This window comes from Poecilia reticulata, chromosome 14 (assembly GCF_904066995.2).
Source record: "Poecilia reticulata chromosome 14, P_reticulata-male-v2, whole genome shotgun sequence".
NCBI lineage: Eukaryota > Metazoa > Chordata > Actinopteri > Cyprinodontiformes > Poeciliidae > Poecilia > Poecilia reticulata.
In genome coordinates, this window is record NC_088843.1 from 9,526,121 (window position 1) to 9,554,001 (window position 27,881).

A 27,881-nucleotide genomic window follows, 5' to 3' on the forward strand; every position below is an offset into this window, starting at 1 on the left:
TGAAGTATGTTTTATACCTCCTTAAGGTTTTAAAAGGTAGATTTTAGTCGGACAAACAAGCCTTATAAAAACACGTTTTAAGTTATTTAGTGTCACTGTAATACTGACATCTGAGTGTAGTGGCGGTAGCGATTAGTTCTCGGTATTGAGGTATAAAGAAAAGTAGAAGAAGAAGAGTGGGCGGAGCAAGCGGCCCCGGAAGGACAGGGCCTGAGTTGGGTAGAAGGACGGGTACGGGTTGAACCGAGCTGTGTAGTCTCTGTGGAGGGAAAGATGCTGACCAATATCTCCAATGTACTGAGGACCTGCGCTCAGAGAAATGTAAGCTAAACTATTTTTTAAACCCATGTTGTGCCCCAGTTAGACTCTGGCTAATATGCCTTGCCTTTGAAATCGCGCGTTGTTTATCCTAAATAATCTGTCAGCTGTTTTCTGACCTTGTGAGGCCGGTGCTGGTAGCAGGTCTGGCTAACGAAGCTAACTCCTGCAAACATATCCACAATCATTTTATTTCTCAGCGCTTTGGCCAACAGTGACTCAATTATCTAGCTTTTCGTGCCTTGACTTTGTGTTTCCTGAATACTCGAGCACAACCGTCACCGTTTCTGTTGCTGTCTGTTGTAAAAGCGAAAAAAACAACAACTTCACAGTTAGCTAGCTCTTTTACTAATCAAGACGTTATGCTTCGGTATGCACTATATGAACTGTCAGACTTGTAAAATGTGGGTTTATTTACACAACACAAATATACGTATTTTGCATTTTAGTAGATTCAAATAAAATTTGTTCGTTTATAGATTGACGTTCATCTAAAATAGTGACATTATTAGAAATGTTGGGGAAAAATCTGAACTGAAAGAAGTGTTAAATGAGAATAGGATTATCTGTAGCGTTTTGTAAATATACATTATTGTTTTTCATCTTTACGTAACTTTAGATCAGCTTGAAACCTGCTGAAAGTTATGATCCACAATTACAAAAACTTTTGATCTAGAAAAAAGGAATAAATTAGACATCACTCTGGAACATCCAACAAGCAGTATTTCTGTCTCTTATTAGTGAGTAGAAATTAATGCAACCAATTTACTTGTAGCCATTGTTATTCATCCAAAAAGGCCACACCCATTATTGAGATGCAGTGTTTAAATGGCTAGAAACAGACTATTCTTACTAAACAAATACATTGATTGAACAAACATTATTCGTTTTAAAGAAAGGAAGCATTTAAAATTAAACATAAATGTATCTAATTTTTGATGAGGTACAATTTCAGGGGGAGGATGTTGGAAATCGTAATTTTTAAGAATATCTGGTAACACCGACAGTTATCGATGTGAGAAAGTTACGAAACATGTGCTGATTTTTTTAAACCTGTTATGTCCTCTTCTTGCCCTACGATAGGGAGCTGCAGCTGTCGTGTCGGCACGGACCTATTCTGACTTCACAACCCAGGCAACGTTTGAAATAAAGGTATGTTTCAGAAACTAACCCCTGGTTCCCAAAGTTTCGGTCATTGAGATTAGGCTGTAGAGATCCTCTCCAACAGTAAAATAATATTTATATTATGTTGTACACTCTATCAAATTGTCCAATGCATGTTTAGGTTTCTCACGTATTTTCTTTTTCTTTCAAGAAATGTGACGTCTTCAAGCTGGACGAGGCCCCTGCAACTCAGGTGGTTATGACGCGGGACGAGGGTCTGCAGTACTACCGCACCATGCAGACTATGAGGCGGATGGAGCTGAAGGCCGACCAGCTGTACAAGCAGAAGATCATCAGAGGGTTCTGTCATTTATATGACGGCCAGGTGAATATAACGCTTCATAGCTTGTTCGCACCAGTCCACACAGTGCAAATACACAGATTCACTGCACTATTCAGGAATAATTTATGCTTATCACTAGAAACTGTAAGAATTTGTTAGGGTAAGGGATTCTTTGAGAAGAATAACTGATAAAAAATTAAGATTGTGTTTCAGAATATGTGTCTATTTATGTGAATTTGTCTGCTTTCCATGTGCAGGAAGCTTGTGCTGTTGGTATCGAGGCATCGATTAATCTAAAAGATCACCTGATCACAGCGTACCGCGCACACGGCTACACTTTAACAAGGGGAGGAACCGTCAAGGAGATCATGGCTGAACTCACTGGTGAGTCTGCAGTGCCAGCTAATTCATCTCAAGATGGATTACGTTTCTGCATGGATTCAGCACTCAACCCTAGATTATAGTGTAAAAGTAGTTGTTTATTTCAGCATCTGTTGGAAATGTTCACTAAGACAATTTAAATTGTTTTTGTGTGAAAAACACACAGGACAGATCTATCCGTTGATACTGACAAGAACATAAATCCCACAACTATGGTGAATGCAGAAGCTGCAACAAGATAGAAATCTAACTTTCTGTAAAGCAGACCGGATAAATGTATCAAACTAGTGACAGTCTAAAATCTAGGTTGTATAAGTGATGAGCTTCTGTGGTCTGCTGAGCTGAGAAGTGGGGTGATAATGGTGGAATCATCTGCAGATTTGATGTCTGCACTGTAAATACATGTTGTCATACTGCGGCGCTAGCAGGTCAGCCCAGGGTCACCTGTGTTTGTCCATGTTTAATTGTGAAATGCTTGAACTGTAGATAACATCTCCCTGCCTTGTTCTTGATGTCTGTTTATTTTTTATATGCAGGCAGAAGAGGCGGCATTGCAAAGGGCAAGGGAGGCTCTATGCATATGTATTGTAAAAATTTCTATGGAGGAAATGGAATTGTCGGTGCCCAGGTAAGTTCCTGAACTCTCAGACAAAGTGTGTGGGTAACCTTTTATTTTCTAAGTAATTTGTTACTGTTTTTGGGAGAGAACTAATGATAACTTTAACTTAGGTGTATCTGTTTCTTCAGGTTCCTCTGGGTGCAGGTGTGGCGCTCGCCTGCAAATATAAGGGCACAGATGAGCTTTGTGTCTGTTTGTATGGTGATGGTGCTGCCAACCAGGTATGAGTCACAAATCCCTGGTATTTTACATCTGAATTGCATCTCAAAAGCTCTTTTTTTTCACTGTAGCATTTATCACCTTCTTTACAGGATGAAAAAAATGTGTGACAAATAGTATATATATTTTCCATCAAAGTTTGCATATGTTCATAAATACAGGTGTGTTTAATTTTGGGCTGTTTCTTCTCTTGAGAGGAACAAACGCTTAAAATATGAAAACTGATTGATGGCTGCAAAAATAGTTTTAAGGTACAATTTTAGAAGGTACTTTTAAACAAATATCATTGTCTTTTATGCATATTTTTGAACGTGTATAAATAATTTTGTCCTTTAATAATTTTCAGAACACGGGAAATTCAAATTTATTCAGCAAATGCCTGTTTTACAATGTATTAAGTGGATTTAAATATCTGACTCCAGCCTCATGTTATTTTTCTGAATGTTTTCTGAGAAACGTTTAATTTGAAAATTAGTCATGTAAAATCAATCAGACTATATTTTGCTGGATTTCTTCAGAGAGCAAAACAAAATTAAAAAAATGTTTTCTTGCGTGTGTTTCAGGGTCAAATCTTTGAAACCTACAACATGGCAGCTCTTTGGAAATTGCCTCTTATCTTCATCTGTGAGAACAACAGGTACGGCATGGGGACGTCAGTAGAGCGAGCCGCAGCCAGCACCGACTACTTCAAGAGGGGAGAGTTTATTCCTGGTCTCAGGGTACAGATTTTCACTTACCTACGTAAATCTTTTTTTTGCCAGCATAATTCAACACAGCGTGGATCACTATATTATTATTTTTGGGGAAGTTTAAAAGGCAAGGCCGGCGTATTTCCTACATACAGAGTATTTTAAAGAGTATTACAGGAAAACACCATAAATAAGATCCAGTAAAGACACATACATTAACTGAACAATAGTACAAAATGTAAGTATCACATAAAGTTAAAATCCAATTGTAAATTAGAAAACTTGAACATGAACTGATAAAATAAGTAACTCTTATGGAAAAACTTGTTGAAAGAGTAATGGTTTTATTTCTGACATAAATCTGATCTGAGGAGTTTGATACCTGACCAACAAGATTGTTCAGTGTCCCATACACCATCAATAAGAATTCGAATTATATTCTTTTACAAACAGGAAGTAAGTGCAGTAATGCCATGCAAGTCAGGATTTCTGATGGGATTCTGCTGACTTACTGATATTTTTATCATTTTCTTTTGCAAAATTCAGTAAATGTTCTGATAATGATGCCTAAAGCTGCAGATCAGTTGTACAAGGAAAAGGAACAGCTGATAATATTTTACTTAGAATAAAAGCATATAGTTGATATGACACTTTTTAAAAATATTTATATTTGGGTTAATACTGATATATGAATGTTAAAATAATGTTGTAGATAGCAACCAGGAATATTTTTTTAATAAAAAATAGATTTGAGTTGCTCAATTATTGTAAAAACTGAAATTATTATTTAATGTCAACTTGGTAAGTTTAATTGTCAGCATTGCTAAGATAGCAATACAAATAATTCATTCATTATTGGGATTTTTTACTCAGGTTGTCTGGAATAACCTACATTAAAAGTAAATAATGTGAGTCATGTGGTTAAAAACTGGTCTTCAAGTTGGGATTTTATGCCTAATTTTATCCAAGCTGTAATAACTATTTGTTTCAAGCATAGATTCTTTCAGAAGAGCTTATAATGATTCATTAAAATGACCATTTTTGCCTCCAAGGTTGACGGTATGGATATTCTGTGTGTTCGGGAAGCAACTAGATTTGCAGCTGATCACTGCCGGTCTGGGAAGGTTAGTCTTAATAAAATGCTTTAAAAGTTATTACTGCTGCTGTTTTTTGCTTTTTCTTCTGCTAAACGTTTGCTTCTGTTCATCAGGGTCCAATACTCATGGAGCTACAGACATACCGTTACCATGGACACAGTATGAGCGACCCCGGTGTCAGGTACTTGATCACAGCACCTCAACTGTTTTGCTTTTCTTGTTACTAATATGAAAATGTTAAATGTCATGTTCTCTGTGCTGCTGCCCTTCTTGCTTCTGGCTTGTTTGCAGTAGTCTTCATATACTTTCCTTCCCTCCGTAGTGTCCTTTCAGTAACAAAGCCCGGGGAAAAACTGAGCTAATCCTGCTATTGGCTGTTGCTAATTAACCTCTGTAGAATAATAGAAAATCAGAGATAAAACCTTCCTAATTCTAATTTGGATCCTGCAACATTGGTACAACAGATCCAAATATGACTCATTAGCTGCTATATGTTGCAGGAAATCATGTTCTTTTTTTTTTTTCAAATCCTTATATTTGGATAGAGTGTACAAATGTGATTATTGTAGTCAATCCCTGCAACGTCCCTGCACCAATCTGCCCTTCTAGCTACCGCACACGTGAAGAGATCCAGGAGGTCCGCAGTAAGAGTGACCCCATCTCCCTGCTGAAGGACCGCCTTCTCAGCAACAACATGGCCAGCGTGGAGGAGCTTAAGGTAGCAAATACTTTGAAGTTGAACAAGTTTGTAGCAGATTTTTTTCTTCAAAAAATTTGCAGAAATAGTTTATTTTCACGTAGCTGCATAATCAATTGTCATTGCTTGAGTAGCTGCTCTGTGCGTGTTGGTTGCCACTAAGGTTTTTTTTTTGTTTGTTTTTTTTGTCTGTGTTGCATCTGTAGGAGATCGATGTGGAAGTGAGGAAGGAAATCGAAGATGCAGCTCAGTTTGCCACCACGGATCCCGAACCCCCCCTGGATGAGCTGTGCAACCACATCTTCTCTAACAGTCCACCAGTGGAGGTGCGCGGCACCAACCCGTGGACCAAACTGAAGTCTCTCAGCTAAAGTCTGAGTTGCTTCGTCAGTTCAACTGTAACTCAAGCCCCCATACTGTTATCTGAACACACTTCACATGATGCACCTTGTTTGAGTGCATTATATGTGAACTCGCATAATGCATTGTATCCAGAGCTTTAACCGTTTTTTTATTGCCACTTTTTAACGATGAGGGCCATAATTTACAAACATGTTCTCAGAGTTAAACTGACATTAATTGGTTCAACTTTCAAGTTTCTTCTTGTATAACCACTCTAGTCTGTATGGGGTCTGCATTCAAACACAGCTAAAACATCTGGACTTATTTATCACTCTTATTTACTAATGGTGAGTGGGTTTTTTTTTTTTTTACCCTTTTCAAATCAACTTTTTCATTCATGATACTTGGATTACACCATTTCTGACATTAAGATTAAAATGAATATAGTGAAACACAAAACAGTTGGGAGATGGGTAATCTGAAGAACATCGTTGCCACATTCTCATTGAAACACGTATTTATATTTTTAAGATATTTTGACTGTGAGCCATATGAGCAAGATCCGGTTTAAATTGCCAGTCCCGATGAATTATCTGAAGTTCCCATCTATGAATTTAAAACTTCAAACAAGTACCTATGATGCTTTTCTTAAGCTTCTGTATTTAAAAGTGTTTTTCTTAAGCGTTAAGTTCTTAAACTTCTGTATGGATAGTGTACTCCATATTGACCTTTTTGTTGTTACGCTCTGGACATTGTTGAGGTGCAATAAATCTCACTCTTCATGTCAAACCCACCTGCATGTCTTTGAACTCTTTTCTCCTTAAGTGTAAATGATGATAATAGATCCTCAGGCAGTTATTACCCAGACATTTTTGACCTTTCATGACAGAAATACCTCAAAAGGTTTGATTCAACCAGTATGTTTCCATTAAAAATGCCACATTAAAGAAGAAGTGCAGAGGTTTCTTGTATCTGTATGTACCTGACCCAGCTAAACATGCGCAGCTAAATATGCTGAAAGTAGCTTCTCATCTTTGATTTACTCCATAACCAGAGATATGAATTTACATTTGTTGTAGCTTTTCAGCGATTTTAGAGAGAAATTGATTGTGGATGTAAAGTTTGTCGTACATATCCTAAATTCTGGGAGTCAGGATTCCACTGAATGTGTATTTATAGAAGTAATAAATCTTACGGCCTCGATATAAACTCATCTTTCCAAATTGAAGACTTGTTTGATTAAGTATTTCTGACCTTGCAGCTTTTTATGACATTACTTTATTCACGAAAGATGGTTATTTTACCAGATGCAGCAAATGTAATTATTAGAAGGTGGTGCATCAGAATTTCCATTTGGTTTCAATACATAGTACAAACATATTTGATAACATACATTGTTGTGAACATGCTGCATGTCTACACAAGCTGTTGGCAGCAAATACAACTTTTAACTTTCAGCTGTTTTTAAACACTGGCAGCCTTTTTATAAGATCAAAATGTCTTGTATGGATGTATTATAACTGGAATAAAAATGGCTGCTGTTCAGTTACTTATGGAAAGCTTACATTTGGAGTAGCAAGTAATTCAAGAAGAGTGTATGAACAGTCTGGATCTGAGTGAACCCTGGTAATAAAAAAAATATTAAGCTCTTTTGTTTGTGTGCAATTTGTATTAAAAATTACCTTTAATCTCATTTGCTACATGGTTTATATGAAGTGCAATCAGACGTTTTCTGGCCTGTCTTTCAGTAAAGGTCTTAGATTTGTGAAGTGCATGACTAACATCTTGTTAACAGAATAATCCACATGAGCTGTATATCTGTGTAGCTCCTCCAGAGTTAAAATGAGCACTTTTCATGAAGGGGTTCAATTCCAAACATTAGTGATGTTTATAGCCAAAGATGACATTTGCAGCTTCAGTTTGTGCTTCATTGGTTTGAAACATTTTAAAGCATTTCATTGGTTGAATTAAGAATGTTTTTCTGATGAAAGTTTTATTTAGGGGTATAAATGTAATGAGGTTGCAAAAATCTTGAAAATTATGCTTCTTTCAGTACACACAGAATAAATTATTTTACAAGGATATGCATCTGGTGGCTTTATATATTTTCACTAACAATTAATCTGAAATTTTAATTACCTCCAGAAGATGGCGGTAATGCGGCAATGAGGACGCCAGCTGCAGGAAATCTCCAAATGACGAAGAAGAAGAAGATAAGGAAGAAGGCTTCATTCCTGCTGAAAGTCTGAAACTCTACGTGCACACGGGGAGACCACACAATGGAGTCTGGTTTCAGCACTGGTGCAAAAAAGGAGCTGCTGTGCGCCTTTTGCGCTGCCTTGCTCCTTGTCAGCGCAATCGCCTCTGCAGAGGAAGGCGCTCACCTGAAGAACTCCCAGTGTCACAACTACGCTGGAGGACACGTATATCCTGGAGAAGCTTTCCGTGTGCCCGTGTCCGACCATTCCCTGCATCTCAGCAAAGCCAAGAGTGAGTTCCTTCCTCCCCTCACTGCTTTTAACCCCACCGGTTATTGAACCGATGTTTTGCACGCTGAAAGTTCCCGTTTTTAGATGCGTTTCTTGTTGGGAAGCCACTGCTGTGCCTGTGGGAAGATGACAGATGCGCACTGACTCAGCCTGCGGATGAGCGTTTAATTGTGTTACCTTGTGTCCCTTTGTTTCCTCATAGGTTTTAAACTCCTATTTAGATTTCACGCCAGAAACGTGATTTTATTTCCAATGCTTTTGATTCAATTTTGTAGGACACGTCAGTGTGTGACATTGATTGGGTAGTTTGTCTCTCTCCGCCCCTGACACATGACCCAGAATAGCGGCACACCAACACGCTTACCCATAAAATCTTAACAACACGCAGCTAGTGCGTATGTTCTAGTTGTTTCTGCTTTGCTTCTCTGCCATATGGTCCATGGCTTACCTTAATGCAAGCCGTGTCCTCTATTCTTGCTTTAGCAATTACTTATGGCTTGCTGCTCACTTTGAATGCGAGTAATTTGAGACCGATGTCAAACATGGGAAACCTGTTCCTGGCAGTCTGATTGGTAAACACAGAGTATGTCCACCAAAACTGAGGACAACAGAAAAGCATAAAGGAAAGAACTTGCAAAGATGACTTGGATGGAGAGTATGTAACATAAAATAAGACAAACTACTGTGCCACAACCATATCAGATGAATGTTCAACATTTCTATCTATGTGAAGAAAATATGTTATTAAAACCGTGGCTCAAATTATGTTTACATGTCATGTAACACATAAAGCCTGTTGTTGTGGTTTTTTTTTGTTTGTTTTTTTAGATAAGTACTCAATTTGGCAGTTTTTGGTTCTTAGAGTCAGTCCATAATTTTTAATCCCACTACTGTGGAAATGATCGTGTATGGAACTTGAAGTACTTTCGAGGTCAGAGTAAGCATGGAAAAAGTAAATTGGTTATGGTTAATTATTCTCTATTCCCTCTCTCACTTTGAAAAATAATAAGTTATATCCTCCCAAACACATCTGTTGATCTGTTTTTTCCAACCATCTGTTTGCCATCAACTGTCAATCTATAATGGTCGAGACTGGGAAAATTTGAGGAACTGAGTCTCTAAGTATGGAAACTGAAATGATTAAAATAAATGTGGAAGACATCTGAAATCTGATGTCTCTGTAAGTAAAGACAGCTAATTCTTAAGAAGAATACGTAATTTCTTCAAGCCCAGTAAAATAAACTGATTGCTCAAATCAGTAGTGGTTTAGTGTCAAAAATTGTATCCACTTGGCACGACTAGTAAAGTGAAATTACTAGTCTCCTACAGGACAGGAATATGAAAGTAAAAAACATTTCAAAGAAAATAATTTTTGTGTGCATTTTTTTTTTTTTTTTTTTCCATTTCAGTTTCGAAGCCTGCCCCCAACTGGGAAGGAACTGCTGTCATTGATGGGGAATTCAAGGAGCTCAAGCTGTCCGACTACAAGGGGAAATATCTTGTTTTCTTTTTTTATCCTTTGGACTTGTACGTATGTCTTGAATATATTATTGTAAAATCACATTGTCTTTAATCACATATGTAAAATATGTCATCATGGGTTTTTCCTCCTGCAGCACATTCGTCTGCCCCACTGAGATCATTGCTTTCAGCGATCGCGTGCATGAATTTCAGGCCATCAACACTGAGGTGGTCGCCTGCTCGGTGGATTCCCAGTTCACCCATTTAGCTTGGTATGGAAACCACTTCCAGTAGACTTATAAAGTGCAAACCACATTCAGTAAATGGCATGATTACATATTGATCTCCCTAGCTCTTCCGTAACTTTAGTGATAATTTGTCTAAAGTGTTTTGCTCACTTTTTCTGTTCTGAACAGGATCAACACCCCCAGGAAGCAGGGTGGACTCGGACCAATGAAAATCCCTCTGCTGTCTGACCTCACACACCAGATTTCAAAAGATTATGGAGTCTACTTGGAGGACCAGGGTCACACGCTGAGGTGCAATTCAAATTTAAAATCACCATCCTGGTTCAAATAATGCTATTCTGTAATGCTGGAGAAGTGAAACGGACCAATCGAAAGAAAAAATTGGAACGAAATTGATGTTTTGTGGGGGTTTTTTATTATTATTTATTTGTTCTGGAAAACTTCTCCAAATTAGACCTCTATTAGGCTATCTATAACATTATTTGACTTTTAAACACTTTTTTTTATCATTTGTCATAATTATTGCAATAATTACCATAACATATGATACAAGGAATATTTTTTTCTTATGCTGCAGAACCTTTTTTAAGTTTTTTTTTTTTTTTTTAATCTAAATTTTTTTGATATAGGGACTACGTTTTGAGACTCGAGTCAAATCCTACTTCATAGAGGGGGGCGGGAAAGGACTAAAGTGGGTATTTGACATGGTGAGCCCTACCCTCATCTAACATGTCCATGTCTTTGTCAGAGGTCTTTTTATCATCGACGGCAAAGGCGTCCTAAGGCAGATCACCATGAATGATCTTCCCGTGGGAAGATCAGTGGATGAGACTCTGCGGCTGGTCCAGGCCTTCCAGTACACAGACAAACATGGAGAAGGTACTGGAAGTGCTTTTCATTCACCTTTGGAAAGATTATTTATCTATTGGCTATAATGAGATCTGTTTTTTTGAATAGACACCTGGTTTTGTTTAGTATTTTATTATTTTTTTTTTTTTTCCCTACAGTGTGTCCAGCAGGATGGAAGCCAGGCAGCGACACTGTAAGTATGACTGGGAATTGGACTGAATCGTTGTCTTGCTAAACAAAATGCAACATGGAAAACCTGATTTGGATGAGTTTAATAGAACGTTTCTGAAGTTCTGGCTTTTTTTTTCTTGGCATAAACTGATCGGAGATGCTCGGTGTATTTGAAAGAAAATCACTAATTAAATCTTATCTTCCTCCACAGATCATTCCTGACCCCTCAGGCAAGCTGAAATATTTTGACAAACTGAACTGAACAACATTTCTGCTTTCCCTCCCAAACTTTTTAATTTCAACCAAGTTCAAATAAAATCTTTTATTTTTTTTTCCTAATTTTTGGTGTCTTGTGTCATTTTTTGATTTCATGTTGCATTTGTGTTTTCCCCTAAACTGGGGTACTTATTGCTGACTGGATGATCCCCATAAGTCACTAGTGAAGGAATTAGTATGCTATGCTGCCTTATGATTAATATGAACACTGCTTGTTTAGTACTAAAATAAAAAATTCTAAACATAGAATTATGTTGGGGCACATACAAATTATGATGAATTTCAGGCTGTGTATTTATTATCCAACAGGTGATAACTGGTAGTTAATATTTCGTCATCGCTCCTTTGTTTTCAGCAGCTAATCAAGTATTAAAATGAGGCTGATCAGACAAGTTTTCTGGGATGGGAGATAATTTTTTCCCCTCCTTCTTAAGAGGAAAACTCACTCCACTTTATTGCCACTAACCATTAAACAATTCATCCCGGTTGCCTGTTTAACAGTTGCCTAGGTAACCGTTAAACAATTCTTCCTGGACAATAAATCTGGTCAAAGTGAAATTTCCCAGCAACAGCCACGGTGCTTACTATCACTAAGTAGCATTTTATGATCAGAATATTTATTATACATATATATAGTTTTGAGATTTTAAATGTTTTTACGTATTCTTATGGCTTACTATGTGGCTTTAGACTTCAGCACATTTTGAAGGCCGCCTTCATAATTTGAAGACATGTGAAGAAGACCTTTACCCAAACTATGACATTTTGCACTAGAAATGGTAAGTTAGACAATGCCATAAAACAAAATTGCAATAAATAAAGCATTTTCAGTATCAGTATGTGGGAGCATTCCCTCAGTCAGGTGGAGAATACCTAAAGTCGGCTCGGACCCAAACAACTCTTTACAATGTAGAATAGATTATGGACAAAACAATGTTGTTGGCATCTGAATCAAATCTTGTAATGCAAGTGCACCTTGGACTGTCTGCAAGCAATAAAAGAGACTTGTGCTACTGGGCAACTTTCCTAAGAGGAATTTTTTTATATTCCAATTACAACTTGCAGAAAAGCCTCCCATTGAGTTTTGTAAGAGACAAATATTTGCAAAAATCTTCATTCTGATTTGTGGTTTGTCTGGTGGGCTGTCTATGCTCACTATAGCACTTATGTGTTGTTAGGGCTGGTTAATATTTCTCTTTTGATCAGGTCTCAAGTGAAAAACGGTGATGTACAGAGATAAGCGACTCGTACCAGAAAGAAACAGGACGTGCGTCAATATGTGGATTTACAATCAGGCGTGTCTTTTTGGAGGATGCATAAAGGGAAGGCTTCTGCCGCCACTGTACAACTCTGAGCGGCTGATGCAAAACTGTATGCGCTAGATTTTCTAATTCTTTGCCGGGGGGGAAACTCCTGAGGAGCGAATGAAGAAACAAATTTTGCTCTTGTTCACATTTCGAGGACTGGTAAGCAAAGGGAAAAAAGGAAAAAAGAGAAAATGGCCAATTTTGTTTTACGGTCAGCTGAACCAAAGGATGTATCTGATATCTTGCGACTCATAAAGGTAAGGCACTTTGTCCGCTTTCTCAACAAGTTCTTTCTGCTTCAAATTTAAATTCCGCTCATATCTTTATGCATTGTAGGAACTTGCTAAATTTGAAGAGATGGAGGAGAAGGTGATGCTCACTGAGAAAGGTGCTTTGCATTAACTTATTTATGCCAAAGTTTACCTATCCAAACAAGCAGTAACCTCTATTTGTAAATAAAACAATTTTTGCTATGGAGTCCTTGAACATTAGTATCATACTTTAATTTAGATCTGCTTGAGGATGGCTTTGGGGATCATCCATTCTACCATTGCTTGGTTGCAGAAGTCCCAAAAGATCAGACTACAGAAGGTAAAAAATAAAATAAAATCTTGCCTCATATTTTAAGATACTTTATAAATAAAGCCTTTAACTTCTAGTGTCTTTTATCAAGGATTTTCTGTGATTGGCTTTGCAATGTACTACTTCACATACGACCCGTGGATTGGAAAGCTTCTCTATTTGGAAGATTTCTATGTAATGCAGGAGTTTCGAGGTAAGATTGCTGAATAGTTCAGCTGTGGTCCAAAATGTAATAATTTACAGCAGTGTTGCAACATTGGCAAAAAAAAAACTGTTGTAATTGCTCTGCCTGTTTAATGTTTCACCAGGCTTTGGCATTGGTTCACAAATCCTGAAGGTGCTGAGTAAGGTACAGACACTTTATGTGTAATTGCAACTTATCTGGTCACACATTCACGTTGATTTCAGGTGTAGTAGGTGCTGCTCGTCTGCTTGTTTTTTAACGTCCATTTTTCTGAAATATCTTTCCTTCAGATTGCTGTAAAGACCCGCTGTAGCAGTATGCATTTCATTGTAGCAGAAAACAACAAGCAGTCTATCGAGTACTACAAGAGAAGGGGCGCCGCTGACCTGTCCTTGGAGGAGGGCTGGCGACTCTTTGAGATCCAAAAGAAGGACCTGGTGAAGATGACTGCAAAATAAAACATACTGATCACTTATAAAGAATTTGGGGGGTGGAGGATGTTTTTGGGCCAATTTTAATATTTCTGTGTCTTTGATTTTTACCTGATTTTGCAACATTTACCTCATTCATATTGTAAATTAAGCAGATTAACGCTTATTGACAAACTGCTTACTAGTAAAAAAAAAACATTTTACGACTTTATGAAGACAAATTACTCAGTCTTTGAAGTTATATTCTTACGATTTATGAACACAATAAGTCCATAGAAAGTAACCTATGCATTAAAATTTGCAATATCGGTAAGCAGTAATGAACATCTTTGTTATTTTAATATGCAATGTTAACAGTTATCTTGTAAATGAAATCTGGAATGGAGGTTTTTGGTTTCATTAATAAGAAATGAGTGATATTGTAAAATGTAACAGTAAATGTGATGTTTTGAAAATGGTAATGAATAAAATATGAAAATCTAAGTGCATAATTTACTATTGTCAGAAATAAGTGTAAATTAAATATACTTTAGGAGAGAAACAACCACCACCACACCAGCAAACTTTGTCAGTTTAAACTTTGTTCATAACAGATTTTAAATAATAAAAATGTTACATTCTCAAACATATGAAGCGCCATATTTTTTTTTAAACCAGATAGTGTATTTACTTGGCTGATGACTTCTGCTTTATTTTAATTTATCTTTGCCATTAATCTTCAGAAATCTTGAATCAAATAAACATTTAACAAAGCAAAGTGTATGTTTGTAAATCAGGTGCTATAGTGACTTTGTCCCTTCATTGTATTATACTTTTGCAGCTTTGTCCATTTCATAAAAAAACTCTTTCAGGAAAGAAAAAGAGCAATACACAACATGACATTTTGTACTGAACACGTGTCAATTTCTACTCACCAGGGAGACATTTTGAACCTACTTTGACAACTAGTAACTAATGAGTAGTTACACAGGACAGCACATAGCAGAACATTTAAAAAATAAACTTATCGGTTAGATGATCAAGTTTTCTATTGCTTTAATTTATTTGCAATCAATGGAAAGTTGGTGCCCCCTGCTTGCTGGTTAGAAATATTTTATAATTTTTGCTTTCAGAGATGCGCTTCATTTTATTCCATCCTATAATTTTTTTCTGAGTCGTTCAGTTTGATGGGTTGGTGGATGGCAAAAGTAGGAGATTGTTCAGGTGCCCCTGGTTTGATCATAGGTTCAAAATCTGTCATAAGAGTCTACTGGTCTGTCATGTGATACTAATCCATGGAAAGGATGTAACAGAGCAGTGGTGGGAAGTAACGAAGTACAAGTACTTCGTTACTGTACTTAAGTACAATTTTCTTGTATCTGTACTTTACTTAAGTAGATTTAATAATGAATACTTTCTACTTTTACTCCACTACATTTTACAGTAAGTATCTGTACTTTCTACTTCACTACATTTCTACAAAAGTGTCGCGTTACTCGTTACATCCAAGTCGCATTGTGCTTTTCTCCGTTAAAATGTGAAGTTCAGGGACTTAAGATGGCGCCGTAAAATCCGAGCAATAACGTGACTTAGTGTCTGTTGTCACCCATCGCCTCCCCCTTTACTCGCACGCGGAGCTCCAGACATGCGCAGTGGTTTCCTCTGAGCGGGAGAAGATGTCTGTCTAATCGTCAGTAATATAATAGCGCTGCATAAATTGATATGGCGACATGTAAAATCAGCAGCGCTTTGCTTTCACAGACGGTGGGGACTTCGTCCAACTTTTAGCGTCACTTGGAAGGAAAGCTTAAAGAAAGGTAAGCTCCGTGTTAGCTAGCTGTACTGAGACACATGTTGCATCTGCGATGAAAAAAGTTGTCACTCATGCGCTGAATTATTGTGTGGAGGTGTTGTCTGAGGTGTCGCAAATATGGGACAACGCTGTGACCAAAGTCTGCATTGACATTCAGAAACGATCCGATTCTTCTGGACGGATCTTTACTGATTAAATTCATTTCAGCTCTAAGTATTTAATATCTAGTTTTTTTTATGAGAATGTGGATCTTTCAGATCAATTTGAGAAGCAATTTTGATAGGTAAAAGTACTTTATTTGTGTCACGTAGCGGTGCTGGTCTTGACTTGGTCTTGGGTAGGTGGTCTTAACTACAACTCTGCTACTTGCTCCTTGGTTGCCTGTCCTCTCCCACCCACCTTCTTTCCATCCCCTTTCTTTTGTATTTTTTTTTTAAATAAATGCCACTAGTGGCAAAAAAAAAGTGAAGTTCATGTTATGTTTGGACAGGAGACAAGATGTTTCCATCCCTGAAATTATGATGCATAGAATCACATATCTAAGTCTAAACTATGTTGCAGAGTAAACACAATGAAAACATGCTTTATCTGTGGCATTGTTCATTAAAATGGCACATTTCTAATGTATTAAAATTAAATACAATCGGTACACTTAATGATATTAGCGATTAGGTAATCCATTCAGCAAGTACTTCTACTTTTAATGCTTAAGTATTTTTAAAAGCCAGTACTTTTTTTTTACTTAAGTACAAATGTTAATGTGGTAGTTTTACTTTTAGTTGAGTACATTTTTTGTCTGTGTATTTGTACTTTTACTTAAGTAATTTTTTTTGAGTACTTTCTCCGCCACTGTAACAGAGACAGATGGAGCTTAAATCAACTGAGGCAAATGAAAAAGAGCACATACCTATATAGATTGACTCGGCCAAAGGGATGCATGTCAAAACTATAAAATGTTGCAATACTGTTTCAAAATGTTTCTCATTATTGTAGATCAAAGAAAGCTTGGTATTTACTGAATTGGTACTTTTTAAAATAAGTTTTAAGAACAACCATCTCAAAGCATATGTCTATATTACAATGGCCCAGTCAAAGTCTAGACCTAGATCCAAATGAAAATTTGTGACCAGACTTGAAAAGGAACAATAAGCAGGCCTTTTTGCCTCTGGACATACAAAGCTTGTAGGGACATACCCCAAAATGTTTGCAGCAACGACAGTTGGTTCTGAACAACATTCAGGGGATTGTATACAGATATACGCTATACTTTCACTTTTTGAGGAGAAAAATAAAACCACTTGCCTTCACCTTTCTATGCTCTTTGGTTTCGTTCTGTTACTTCCCATAAAACATGTTTTTGAAAAAGTTCAAGGTGTGTGAGTACCCCAAGAAGATATTGTGAGAGATAGGTGCTTCTATTTAAAAGCTGTCAGTTGTAGTTTAAAAGTATATTTTTGTCTTAAAAAAAATGAAAACTAAAATGTAAATTAGGTGCCTTGTTTGCCCCACTGATGTTTGGTGAAAGTAGAATGGTTCTAGTCAAGTTACAGTCACTTTTGGTTTTATACTAAAGAAACACCACGCAAAGCTTTGTCACAATCCAGCAGACAGGTCTTCACATCATGGCCTTTTTGGTAGCTTTCGGGTGATTTCCACCTCAACTCTTCCGCATTTTCCTGCCGCTCTCGGGCTGTGACGTGTCGTGCTGACGGCGGCCTCGGAGCTGGAGAAGCGGGGGGCTGTAGCAGGACACTGTCTGGCTTCAGACGTCCTGCTTCGTTTTTCAGCGGTGTTCCAGAAACTACCCCCTCACCCCTCCTTCTCTGCTCGTTCGCGGCCCGCCCAAATCACACAAAATTCCCGACTGAATCCTGCCCGAGTCTGGGGGAACCAGGCGGCCTGGGAAGCCGTGGAGCGGACAGAGGCCATCCCTGCAGCATAAATCTGGTATGCGGCTTTCTTTTGCTCCCGGATCGCCTCTTACCTGAGCGATGTCTTCGTCTTTGTGCGTTTGTGGTTGTTTGAGTTTGTTTGCATTTTATATTTTAATTAAATTATTTAATGTAAACGCGAGGCCGCTCAGGGCTGGGCCTCTTCTTCCCGGGGCCCGGGCCTAATTGAGGCCGTGATCGGTAAAGCAGGCCTATGTTGTTAGCCAGCTAGCTAGTTAGCCATCCAGCTCACCGAAAGTTCAGTATCTGCACTCGCCATTTTTCGTTTTTGTCTTTGATAGATGAAGAGTTCTACAACTGTGGAGTAAAATTTACTTAAATTTAAGTATATTTAACACAACCTTTTCGTTAGTAAGTAATTTTATTCACGTTCAAGTTAGCATTCCTCAGACACAAGGCTAACAAAAATGGCGGACGCTTGTGTGTTGAACAGTGGTTGTAGAAAAGGTGTGTTTAGCACCTCACTTGCTAGCTGCAAACCTCTGCAGATATATATACCCGTGAACAATGAGCTCAACCCGATTTTCTTCAGGGTTTTTTGTTCTGCCATTGCACATGTATGTTGACGCTGTCAGCTATTTCTAAATCAGTTTTCTCTGTGGCAGTCGGACTTTGCATTTAAAATCAGTGTTAATGTTGTTCCATTGGTCAGTTGGGCACGGTGCATTTATTTATCTCAAAGGGCTACTAAGTGTTTGGTTTAGACTCGTGCACGAAACTAACAAAGTTAATCCAACCACTCGTGTGAGTTTAAATGCATAGTGTTGACATCTTTTAAAGCGGAGTGATGCCCTGTTGTGTTGCTCTCCACGCATCGTTGTCACCTTTTTTGCCCACCTAGAGGTGGGGGATGGTACATTCAGTAAAAATTGGCACCTCAATTACACCGTTTTTTGTTTTTTGTTTACATCTCTGCGTCTTCCTTCTTTGAGCAGATTTCTATCCCATGTGATCTCACCTTCTTCCCAGTGTTAAACATTACACTTCAGGCTTTGAGTGTCATCTTGGTGAAATTTACTTTGGGAAATAGAGTGAAGATTATTGTTTCATTTACTAGCTTACCTTTGCAACTGAAACGTGGTGTCTGTCTTATTAAACCCACTCTTCTAATTGTGTTATATGTTCAAAAACTGATTTGTAAGGAAATTTCACACATTGTTTCAATTTACTAATCTATATGGAAACCTTTATAATATATATTTTAATGTCAAAATATTTTTGACAAGTCTTAATTACTTATGCATTGATGTTGTTTTATTCGACATTGCCCTATTGCATGCCAACAATGCCAAAGTCTTAGTTACTCTTTTTTTATAAAAAAAAAAAAAAAAAAAAAAAAAAAAAAATCAACTCAGGAAAGCAGTGGAATATTATTTTTTGTTTCTTTTTACATTGTAAACACATAGGTGACAGATGAATGGTAAATGCTTGACATATTAAAATCACAAAGGACTTATCAGGTGCAAGATTTGATTGGCTTATTATATTGAATGCTCAGCATTTGTAGGCTGCAATCCAATAATTTAGTTTTAGGTCTAGGTGGCGTCTCTGTCTTTGATGCCTAATTTTGCTATAGTTGTCCAGACCAAAATCATGCAGACACAGGTTGCCCTGCTACCATTCATCTATAGTGATTTTTCTCAGATGCTCCTGAACCAATGTGGTTTTTAATCATGCTAAGCATTTAATCTGTTGAGAATGTTTAAAATGTCAGTGTTTTAATTTGCCCATGGTTTTAGTTTTTGCAGCATTTCATAGGTTAGATACAAATATAAACATGTACCAGTATTTTTATGTGAACACCCTGTTGATTTAAAATGGCAATAAAAGCTTATTATATAAACTGATAATAACTGATAAAAAATGAATGATCTTTTGTTTCTAATACCCTATTAACAGGACGGCTAATTGAACAGTTTGTGTTGTAAACTGGATTGTATTAAGTTCTCAAACATGTTTCAGCTAAAATAAAAAAGAACATGTCTTCGTCCCACTGGGTTTTGATATTTTATTTTCATGATGGCCAGTTGGTTGTATTGTGGTATTTTTACATTAGGGTCTTGTGTTAAAACATAACTTGTGTAGTAAATGAATAATCTCCTAGTATCTGGTAGAGTAAGTTAGGTTTCCATTTACATTTGCTGAAATAAATATTTTGGAGTGAAACAGCATTCGAATGCTGACCGTCACTGAACCTCAGGGAGCTTTAGTGAGATACTAATCTTGCTTCATCATATGAGCTCCAGGGGGTTTGTGTGAAAAGAGCTCTGGCCAAACCCCCAACAGTGGTAAACAATGATCTGATTATTTCTGTAAATTGAATTAATAAATCTCTCTTAAAACATGTCCTGTCCTGCAGTGGAGCATTACAGCTTAGAGAAAAAAGGGAAGCGAGCCGGGGTAAAAAGTTAAAAACGATGGAGAGATTAGCACAGAATAGAGGAAGGAAGGAGGATAGATGGTAAACATGAGGAATCTGTTTCCACGTCTGTGGGAAGAAGAAAAAAAAAAACACCTAGGCTGAATCTACTGCAGGAATTGCACAAAAAGTCATAATGTCTCATAAAATATTAGATTGCCAATATGTTATAGTTATCAGTATCTTAATCGACAACAAACCTGATTATATTTATTGTTTGCAAAATAAATCAAACCAATTATTGATGGTTATGCAGATGTAGGATGAGGATTCTGCTTTACATTTTACCTCGTCAAGTATGTAAAGTTTTCCTTTCCTGTTGTGCATGGAGAAAAAAATACTTGATACAGAAGTTCACACACACTAGTCACATTAAAATCTGTCAAATGGGTTCAGTTGACCTTGGATGCATGCACAAAGTTTTTTTCCTGTTCAATTTCTTTACTTTTTAACTGTAACACATCATTCTAAACTTAATATAATGAAAACTTTTGGTTTTACGATGGGTTTTACTCGTATATTTTGATCATTTGGGTGACTCATTTACAATGCCACTGAGATGCAAAAAGACTTTAGGGCATATAGATTTTCTTAAGGCACTCCTAATACAGTGTGATAATTATTTGTTGACTTTTTGTTGGGGTTTTTTGCACATGAATTGCTCTTCTGCACATATTTTTCGAGCTGCATTTTAACTACTGCATGTTCTGCTTTCAGCTCCTCAGTAACAAATGCAGGACGAGGACAATGGATGAGGATGTCACAAGGCTTGCAATACATGCTGAAGAGCCTAAAATAATAATACACGGATCGGGTAATTAGACATGTTTATTTGTTTTTTTATATATATATATCTGACTAAAAGTACTTTAGGAATGTTGTTTCTATTTGGAGGATGTACATATCCATTTTGACTTGTAGCCTCAAACTTGTATAAGAAGGTGGAGTCTTTGGTGTTATCCTGTTAAATGATTATCTTCTTGCAGATGACGGTGGTGCCGGTGGGCAGGAGTTTGTTGTGGAGCTTCAAGAGACTGTCTTGGTATCAGAAGGTGAGGGTGAAGATATGGCAGTTCACAGATTTGCCCCAGAAGAGCTTGTCATCCAGGATGCAGTCGAAGACGTAGTTTCTGAGTATGTGCATGGAGATGAAGATGAAGATGTTGCTGTAGAAACCTGTGTGATGGCTCTAGAGGGCGAAGAGGAAGGCGTTGCCATGGGAGACATCCCGGAAGATGGGCTGGACCCAGAGCAGCAGGATGACGACCAAGATGGCTGTGGAGATTATCTGATGATATCCTGTAAGTTTGCTGCTCTGCTTTGCCTTTATTAGAGATTCTGATTTTTGTTTTGAGATTTGATCAATCCCCACTTAAGTTATTTATTTATTCATTGATTCATAAATTAAACTTTAATAATGACCATAAAAATCAGTTCAAGGTTCCTTGAACTGTTTTAATTTACAAGATATCAAGAAATTACAAACTTAATCCCATTTACACATTAAAGCATGTTTTCCCAACCTTTATCTGTTTTTTTTTTTTAAACTCGAAACAAGAGCTTGGTGTTTTGTTGAAGGCTGAAAAACATTTTCATTTCTGAAACACAAAGAAAATACCTGTTTCAGTATTTGACCCTCTTCTTGCATATTGTCAGTGGAAAGTTGTCTGATTCTAATCGCTGGTGGGTTTTTTGGTGTAACATGTAATATCTATACTACATTAATGTTTTATGTATCTATGTACCTAGTGGACGAAGCTGGAAAAATGGTCTCTGAGGATGGAACTGAGGTAACTGTGGAAGGGGCCGTGGAGGACCAAGAAGTGGAGAAGGACGAAGATGGACAAGAGGTGATAAAAGTGTACATCTTCAAGGCGGATTCAGGAGAGGACGACATGGGTAGGAACTTGTTTTTTTTCTGTCTGAGCAATATTTGGAACAAAAAAAACAGTTATTTCCATCATACAAAACTAGCAAATGCAATATACCTTTCTGCAGGAGAATCTGTTGACATCAGTGATGGAGATGCAGAGAGTGTCGCACTAACAGAGTCTACAGGCCAAACACTCAGAGAGAAGATGGTTTACATGTCTGTCGGGGATTCTCATCACAATCAAGGAAATCATGGTGAGCCTTATGCATCCACTGACCTTGAACCATGGAAGTAAAATATTAGCAGGTTTTTGTGGACAATACTCTTATCTTTTGTTTGGCAAAAAAACAAAAACTGGATATTGTACGTTATCCATGTCTCACAATATTGACTTTGTGTAAATGAGGTTTTGTTGATCCTTCAGGTGTAGAGGACAGCGAGGGCTGTGAAAACCGAAACGGCGCTGCCAGTGCACTGCTGCACATCGATGAATCAGACGGTGTCGATGAAATCAATAGACAACGCAACAAGAATAAGAGACGATCAGAACATCGGCAGGTCCAGACAGGTACGGAGGAAAAAACCGAATGTTAATTTTCATTAACATTGAAAATTAACATTAACTGGGATAGCCAGTTTTTTCACTCATGGAAAAGATGAAACTGGCTACATTTTAAAGAAAGATTTTTTTATTTTAATCATTCAGGTCTTGAACTTATTTTGCTATTTTATAGTTCTATTTTAATTTTTAGGGATATGATTTTATTAATCTACAATTGACTTTTAACATTGATGGAGCGTCTTAGTTAAATGCATTTTTTTTTTTTAGTCGCTTATCAGACTTTGAAAATAAACTGTTTATTCAAATATGTGTATTTGATAGGTTTGACCAGATAGGTTTGATTGTAAATTTATGTTTTGGTTTGTCACGAAACTCTAAATATATTAAAGAATATGGTTGTAATATGGAAAATGTGAAAGGAGTATGAATATTTTTATAAAAACACCATTTTATGAAAATGAAATAAAAAAGTGACTGTTCTCAAACAAGTATTTGACCATGTTGTCATTTGTCTGTTTTTTTTCCCCAGCCATCATCATTGGTCCATACGGCCAGCCGCTGACAGTTTATCCTTGCATGCTCTGTGGTAAAAAGTTCAAGTCGAGAGGTTTCCTAAAGCGACACACTAAGAATCACCACCAGGATGTTCTGACCCGCAAAAAGTACCAATGTACAGACTGTGACTTCACCACCAACAAGAAAGCCAGCCTCCACAATCACATGGAGGTGCACGCACTGAGCAGCAAAGCCCCTTTCGAGTGCGAGATGTGCGGTAAAGAGTTCCACCAGCAGGGGGCGCTGTTCTCCCACAGGCTGCAGCACCACCACCGGGAGCCCAAAGCCCAGCCACCTCCTCCACCCACTAAGATGCACAAGTGCAAGTTTTGTGACTATGAAACCGCTGAGCAGGGACTGCTCAATCGACACTTGTTGGCCGTCCACAGCAAAAGCTTCCCTCACATCTGTGTGGAATGTGGGAAAGGCTTTCGGCACCCGTCGGAGTTGAAGAAACACATGCGCACGCACACCGGCGAGAAGCCTTATTCCTGTATGTACTGCGACTACAAGTCAGCCGATTCCTCCAATCTCAAAACGCACATCAAGACTAAGCATAGCAAAGAGATGCCGTACAAGTGCGAACGCTGTTTCCAGACCTTCGCAGAGGAGGAGGAGCTGATGCAACACGGACTGACTCACGAGGAGAATAAGACCCACCATTGTGCCCACTGTGATCACAAAAGCTCAAACTCCAGTGACCTGAAACGCCATATCATATCTGTTCACACCAAGGACTATCCACACAAATGTGCGGTGTGCGGAAAGGGCTTCCACCGGCCATCTGAGCTCAAGAAGCACTCTGTGTCTCACCGCACTAAGAAACTCCACCAGTGCCGGCACTGCAACTTCAAAATTGCCGACCCCTTCATCCTCAGCCGCCACATTTTGTCTGTCCACACAAAAGAGCAGCAGGCCTCACCTGAAAAAAGTGAGGCGAAAAGGACAGAGACGCACACTCCCGTTGCGGCGCCTAAAAAGTCTGCACCGAGTGGCTCGGGTGGGTCCGGCCCACCAGCCAGGGTCAGTGCGGCCAGCTTAGCCAGCAGTGTGACTGTTGTTATCGGCAAAGGACAGAAAGAGAAAAGAATTTACCAGTGCCAGTACTGCGACTACAGCACCGGGGACGCTTCGGGGTTTAAGCGGCACGTGATCTCCATTCACACAAAGGACTACCCGCACCGCTGCGAGATCTGTTCCAAAGGGTTCCGACGGCCCTCGGAGAAGAACCAGCATATCATGCGTCACCACAAGGACGTAGTGAAAGCAGAGTGACTCTGACTGAGCCAAATACTGTGCCAGAACAAAGACCAACATCAGAAACGCCCATCACACACCTGAGTCCTTGCACACTCACAGAAACTGTGTGGTGTGTTCGCTCTACTTTTGTCCAATCTGTTGTTTTTGCTCTTTCTAATCCTCAGCCTTATGTTTCTTCGCAGACGTATACTCATGTACATACCATTAAGTCTCTTACAAAGTTAGCACCCTCCTCTTCCCCTTCTTCATAGACTTGCACTTTTTAACTGCATGTCCCCTGCTGGTGACTGTGTGCATGGCAGTTTGTCTTTTTGTAGATACACGTTTTTGGATTTGGCAGGTAGCAATCAGTTCTCGGTCAAAATCGGTCCTAATTATTTGTCTTAATCAAAGTGTAATTTTCAAAAATGTTTGCATCATTCTTTTAAAATATACTTTTAACCCAACAGAGGTATGGATTAGCCACATGTTCTAAGTAGCACTTGTGAAATTCAGTTCGTTTGTGTGCGTGTGAATGAAAGGGAGAAAGAAGGCCATAAAAAGTCCCCCTATGTTGTGCTTCCTGGTGCTTTGATCCCACCAATATGTAACATAATGGTTTTGTTGTGGTAACGAAAACGGAACGGTATCAAAAATCATTCTGTGTCCACCACAATCATTCAATTTACCTGTAAAAGAAGTGGACGCGCTATGGTTGTGATTTAACGTCGACACATGCACATGAATCGCTGTGCAATCAATGCTTTACTTTATGTCCAATATTTCTGTTTCTTGTCTGTAAATGTGCTCAGTTGCCCGGATCAAGCGGAGACTAAGCCCAAAATTTCAGTGTTTCAATCTTTTAATTCAAAGAAGGGAGAGAAACCCAATGAATTTCAAAGTTGATTTGAGTGAAATGTATGTTGGGAATCATACAGTATATGTGGTGCTGCAAATCTGGATCTATGGACTGAATTGTGTTTTCACAGATGTACTTTTGCCAGTAGAAAAGGGAAAATGTATATCTTTCTAGATGCAACATTCAGATGCCAGGTGCTGGTGGTGTATGCGTATTATGGCTTTTTACATCCTTTAACACCTGTGATCATTTCTGTTTTTATATTTATTTCACTTACAACTTGTTGTATAGTTAAGTGTAACTAGACTTCTATGGGACGTAAATTATTGTTTTGTATACAGATCTGTACAAAGCGTGTAGATGTAAACACTTGATAAAAAGGAAATCCGAATTGTGTTGTTATGGATGTACGTCTGCGTATTTGTTAAAAAAAGATAATAAAGCAAAGTATTTTAGCCGTTTCTTTTATTTTGCCAGTAGAACTCAATTATGGTGCCAAGGAAAATGGAACAGTAGAGTCGTTGCAAAGTGAAGTAACTGAAGATGACGTTTTAGCCAGTAGCTTTGATAGGTGGATATTTCCACAGCAAAGGTAACGATCCGCCACTTCAGTCACCGACAAGACGACTGGGGGAGATTAGGCAGGTGGGCACGGAGCTGAGGAAAGCAAAAGAGATTAAATTGATTAGTGTTTGCATCACTTTAATGCAGATGGATACAAAAACAGGATCCAGTGATTTAAAAAGTACCACTTTTAGGAAGGAAAAAGATGTTTTCAGTCTGAGTGCCAATGTCATGGGCGAGCCGACTGAATTTCTCCTTCACTTCGGCAATGACTTCATCTGCACGGCCTGGAAAGGTCACAAAAGATTAATTTGCTACTAAAGATACGGCAACACAAAATGTAGCACTGCTAGTGAGAACTTCACCATAAAGTCTGACGAATTTGACGTCCCCCTTACTCTTCTTCTTGATGTTGTAAACCAGTGCAAAGTTATCATACTTGATCTCCACCATAATTGTGTAGTTCTCAATGCCCCCATCTGACAAAAGCAATAAAATGTCAGTGTGTCTGTTAGAACCGTGTTACTTTGGTGTGTGCATTGTACTTACGTTTACCGATGGATAGAAACTTCCCAGGCACGTCGGTCTTGTTGGCCTGGTATCTCTTTCTCAAGCAAGTACCGTCTTCACTGCAAGAAGATACAACTTGTTAGTGATTCATTTTCAATGTGCCTTTCTCTCTCTCCTCTTACTTAAGACTGGCGTACGACAGACGCATGTGTCCCTCCGCAGTTGATGTTATCGTGGCAATGCCCATTTTCATTGTATCTCTTTTGTTGATGTATGCCCTGCTGTTGGTAGCGATTCCGATCAAGTACCACTTCCCTTCTGCCTGTTGAAGCAAACAGAACATTAAAAACCGTTAGTTCAGCATAACCTTGAAATGTTATTTTTGCTTTTAAAGGGGAGGTGTTATACATTTCCAAGGGATAGTGCCATTTTATAGCACAATCAAGTTACTATGATACCTTCTGGTCTAAAATGCTGTCTGTATCAAGTATCTCTTGAAAGAACTTTGACACCTTGAAATTGGGTCCCTGTCTCTTTAAGAAACTCCTGTTTCTGACATTCCGCCTTCAGCATGTCCTCACAACAATGCTTCTTTATTATGTCATTTACTACAGTTCTTAAAACAAGCAGTTGGTATGATGAGCTCAGTAGATGCAGTTTCAACAGGTTTTTGCTAATTGCTGCTGCCAGTCTGAAGGAGCTAAATGGGGAAGGTGTGGATACAAAACCAGGATTCAGCGATTTACATGTAAGAGCTATGTAAGAGCAAGTGTTTAGGCTCCTAAAATATTTGTAAGGATTTATCAAACATACATGAAAGAATCAAAGCAACAAAATGCATGATTTTGGTGAGGGAATAGCAACATGACATAAAACTCGGAAAAGACTATTTTACATAATACTCCCCTTTAAAAGTATTAATATTACCTATAAAGCATTTAAGTACATTTGTCAAACATTCATAATTATTTTGTGCCAATAATAAAATGCATGTAACTAAATAACTATGCTGTATTTAAAGTTGTTTGGCTTTAAAATATAAATTTAGTGGTTGTCCATTGCTGCACAAAAATATAATTAATTTACGAATCTAATCGGAAAGTGTTCCGAATGATGTAAATTTACAGATTTTTTTCAATTGAAATTGAATTTTATATCGTACATAAGAAGTTTTTATGATATTAATGTGATGATAAATAGCAGTCTGTTGATGACTGATAACTGCATCAATCGCTGATAATGTGCCTGTTTTATTTTTTACACTTGTGTTTGAATACCAGTTCTGAATTTCCTTTATTGTCTGAAGTAAAACTTAATATACAAAAGCATATTCAAAATTTAAAAAGTTAAATATGCCCAGTATTTAATTTCCTCAAAATTCCAGAAGGTCACTGCAACGTCTCTTACCAACTTTAAGTCAAATCCTGGCTGAGGGACGATTTCCGTGGACATCGTCAGGGAGCAGAGCGCGGCCCCCAGCAGGACCAACAGTGGAGTCATGGCTACTGAAGATAAGGTATGCCGCCCGGAGCCTGTATGAAGTTCTGCAGGGGTGTCGAAAAGTCGGTCCGGTGATTATTTATATAGCAGAGAGAAGAGGTGATGTAGAAGACGGGGGAGGGGAGGCGGGGATGTATCTTTTCCCTTCCACTTGCCACACACGCCAACCCAAAGTTGACCAGGTGTTATGCCGAGAAACGCATACCTACAGAGAATTCCATGCCCTGTCGCGGGGACGCGCATCGCTCT

At 38.2% G+C, this 27,881-nt stretch overlaps 5 protein-coding genes across 5 annotated transcripts; 4 read left to right on the top strand and 1 right to left on the bottom strand.

Moving 5' to 3' along the window:
* Positions 1–166: 166 nt before the first annotated feature.
* On the top strand, positions 167–6,602 carry pdha1a (pyruvate dehydrogenase E1 subunit alpha 1a). Its single transcript, XM_008427022.3, has 11 exons — positions 167–321; positions 1,402–1,470; positions 1,634–1,807; positions 2,023–2,149; positions 2,683–2,774; positions 2,894–2,986; positions 3,548–3,703; positions 4,726–4,797; positions 4,884–4,951; positions 5,380–5,488; positions 5,674–6,602. Exons 1-11 carry the CDS (start codon positions 274–276, stop codon positions 5,836–5,838), a joined length of 1,173 nt encoding a protein of 390 aa, XP_008425244.1. The 5' UTR covers positions 167–273; the 3' UTR covers positions 5,839–6,602.
* Positions 6,603–7,996: 1,394 nt separating this feature from the next.
* prdx4 (peroxiredoxin 4) lies at positions 7,997–11,366 on the top strand. The gene is made up of 7 exons (XM_008427014.3): positions 7,997–8,299; positions 9,708–9,825; positions 9,915–10,031; positions 10,176–10,298; positions 10,756–10,886; positions 11,015–11,049; positions 11,239–11,366. Exons 1-7 carry the CDS (start codon positions 8,089–8,091, stop codon positions 11,287–11,289), a joined length of 786 nt encoding a protein of 261 aa, XP_008425236.1. The 5' UTR covers positions 7,997–8,088; the 3' UTR covers positions 11,290–11,366.
* A 1,146-nt stretch (positions 11,367–12,512) lies between these two features.
* On the top strand, positions 12,513–14,436 carry LOC103475420 (diamine acetyltransferase 1-like). The gene is made up of 6 exons (XM_008427013.3): positions 12,513–12,867; positions 12,947–12,998; positions 13,121–13,201; positions 13,284–13,385; positions 13,501–13,541; positions 13,667–14,436. Exons 1-6 carry the CDS (start codon positions 12,802–12,804, stop codon positions 13,832–13,834), a joined length of 510 nt encoding a protein of 169 aa, XP_008425235.1. The 5' UTR covers positions 12,513–12,801; the 3' UTR covers positions 13,835–14,436.
* A 2,738-nt stretch (positions 14,437–17,174) lies between these two features.
* On the top strand, positions 17,175–25,513 carry LOC103475678 (zinc finger Y-chromosomal protein 1). The gene is made up of 7 exons (XM_081615775.1): positions 17,175–17,546; positions 20,688–20,784; positions 20,957–21,271; positions 21,720–21,869; positions 21,969–22,097; positions 22,268–22,411; positions 22,935–25,513. Exons 2-7 carry the CDS (start codon positions 20,718–20,720, stop codon positions 24,233–24,235), a joined length of 2,106 nt encoding a protein of 701 aa, XP_081471901.1. The 5' UTR covers positions 17,175–17,546; positions 20,688–20,717; the 3' UTR covers positions 24,236–25,513.
* Positions 25,507–27,704, bottom strand: LOC103475417 (lipocalin-like). Its single transcript, XM_008427009.3, has 6 exons — positions 27,540–27,704; positions 26,315–26,454; positions 26,172–26,251; positions 25,988–26,101; positions 25,808–25,909; positions 25,507–25,715 (listed from the first exon to the last, which is right to left on the bottom strand). The coding sequence occupies exons 1-6, from the start codon at positions 27,630–27,632 to the stop codon at positions 25,696–25,698; spliced, it is 549 nt and encodes a 182-aa protein (XP_008425231.2). The 5' UTR covers positions 27,633–27,704; the 3' UTR covers positions 25,507–25,695.
* Between the last annotated feature and the right edge of the window lie 177 nt (positions 27,705–27,881).

Bases quoted from the DNA above. Each gene is read 5' to 3' on its own strand.
- prdx4 (XM_008427014.3), top strand. From the start codon at position 8,089: ATGGAGTCTGGTTTCAGCACTGGTGCAAAAAAGGAGCTGCTGTGCGCC. The intron at 10,032-10,175 runs GTATGGAAACCA...TGTTCTGAACAG, and splicing joins CAGTTCACCCATTTAGCTTG to GATCAACACCCCCAGGAAGC. The intron at 10,299-10,755 runs GTGCAATTCAAA...TGTCTTTGTCAG, and splicing joins GACCAGGGTCACACGCTGAG to AGGTCTTTTTATCATCGACG.
- LOC103475420 (XM_008427013.3), top strand. From the start codon at position 12,802: ATGGCCAATTTTGTTTTACGGTCAGCTGAACCAAAGGATGTATCTGAT. The intron at 12,999-13,120 runs GTGCTTTGCATT...ACTTTAATTTAG, and splicing joins GGTGATGCTCACTGAGAAAG to ATCTGCTTGAGGATGGCTTT. The intron at 13,386-13,500 runs GTAAGATTGCTG...ATGTTTCACCAG, and splicing joins TGTAATGCAGGAGTTTCGAG to GCTTTGGCATTGGTTCACAA.
- pdha1a (XM_008427022.3), top strand. From the start codon at position 274: ATGCTGACCAATATCTCCAATGTACTGAGGACCTGCGCTCAGAGAAAT. The intron at 322-1,401 runs GTAAGCTAAACT...GCCCTACGATAG, and splicing joins GGACCTGCGCTCAGAGAAAT to GGAGCTGCAGCTGTCGTGTC. The intron at 2,775-2,893 runs GTAAGTTCCTGA...CTGTTTCTTCAG, and splicing joins ATGGAATTGTCGGTGCCCAG to GTTCCTCTGGGTGCAGGTGT.
- LOC103475678 (XM_081615775.1), top strand. From the start codon at position 20,718: ATGGATGAGGATGTCACAAGGCTTGCAATACATGCTGAAGAGCCTAAA. The intron at 20,785-20,956 runs GTAATTAGACAT...ATCTTCTTGCAG, and splicing joins AATAATAATACACGGATCGG to ATGACGGTGGTGCCGGTGGG. The intron at 22,412-22,934 runs GTACGGAGGAAA...TTTTTTCCCCAG, and splicing joins ACATCGGCAGGTCCAGACAG to CCATCATCATTGGTCCATAC.
- LOC103475417 (XM_008427009.3), bottom strand. From the start codon at position 27,632: ATGACTCCACTGTTGGTCCTGCTGGGGGCCGCGCTCTGCTCCCTGACG. The intron at 26,252-26,314 runs GTAAGAGGAGAG...ATCTTCTTGCAG, and splicing joins CTGTCGTACGCCAGTCTTAA to TGAAGACGGTACTTGCTTGA. The intron at 26,102-26,171 runs GTAAGTACAATG...TGCTTTTGTCAG, and splicing joins GTTTCTATCCATCGGTAAAC to ATGGGGGCATTGAGAACTAC.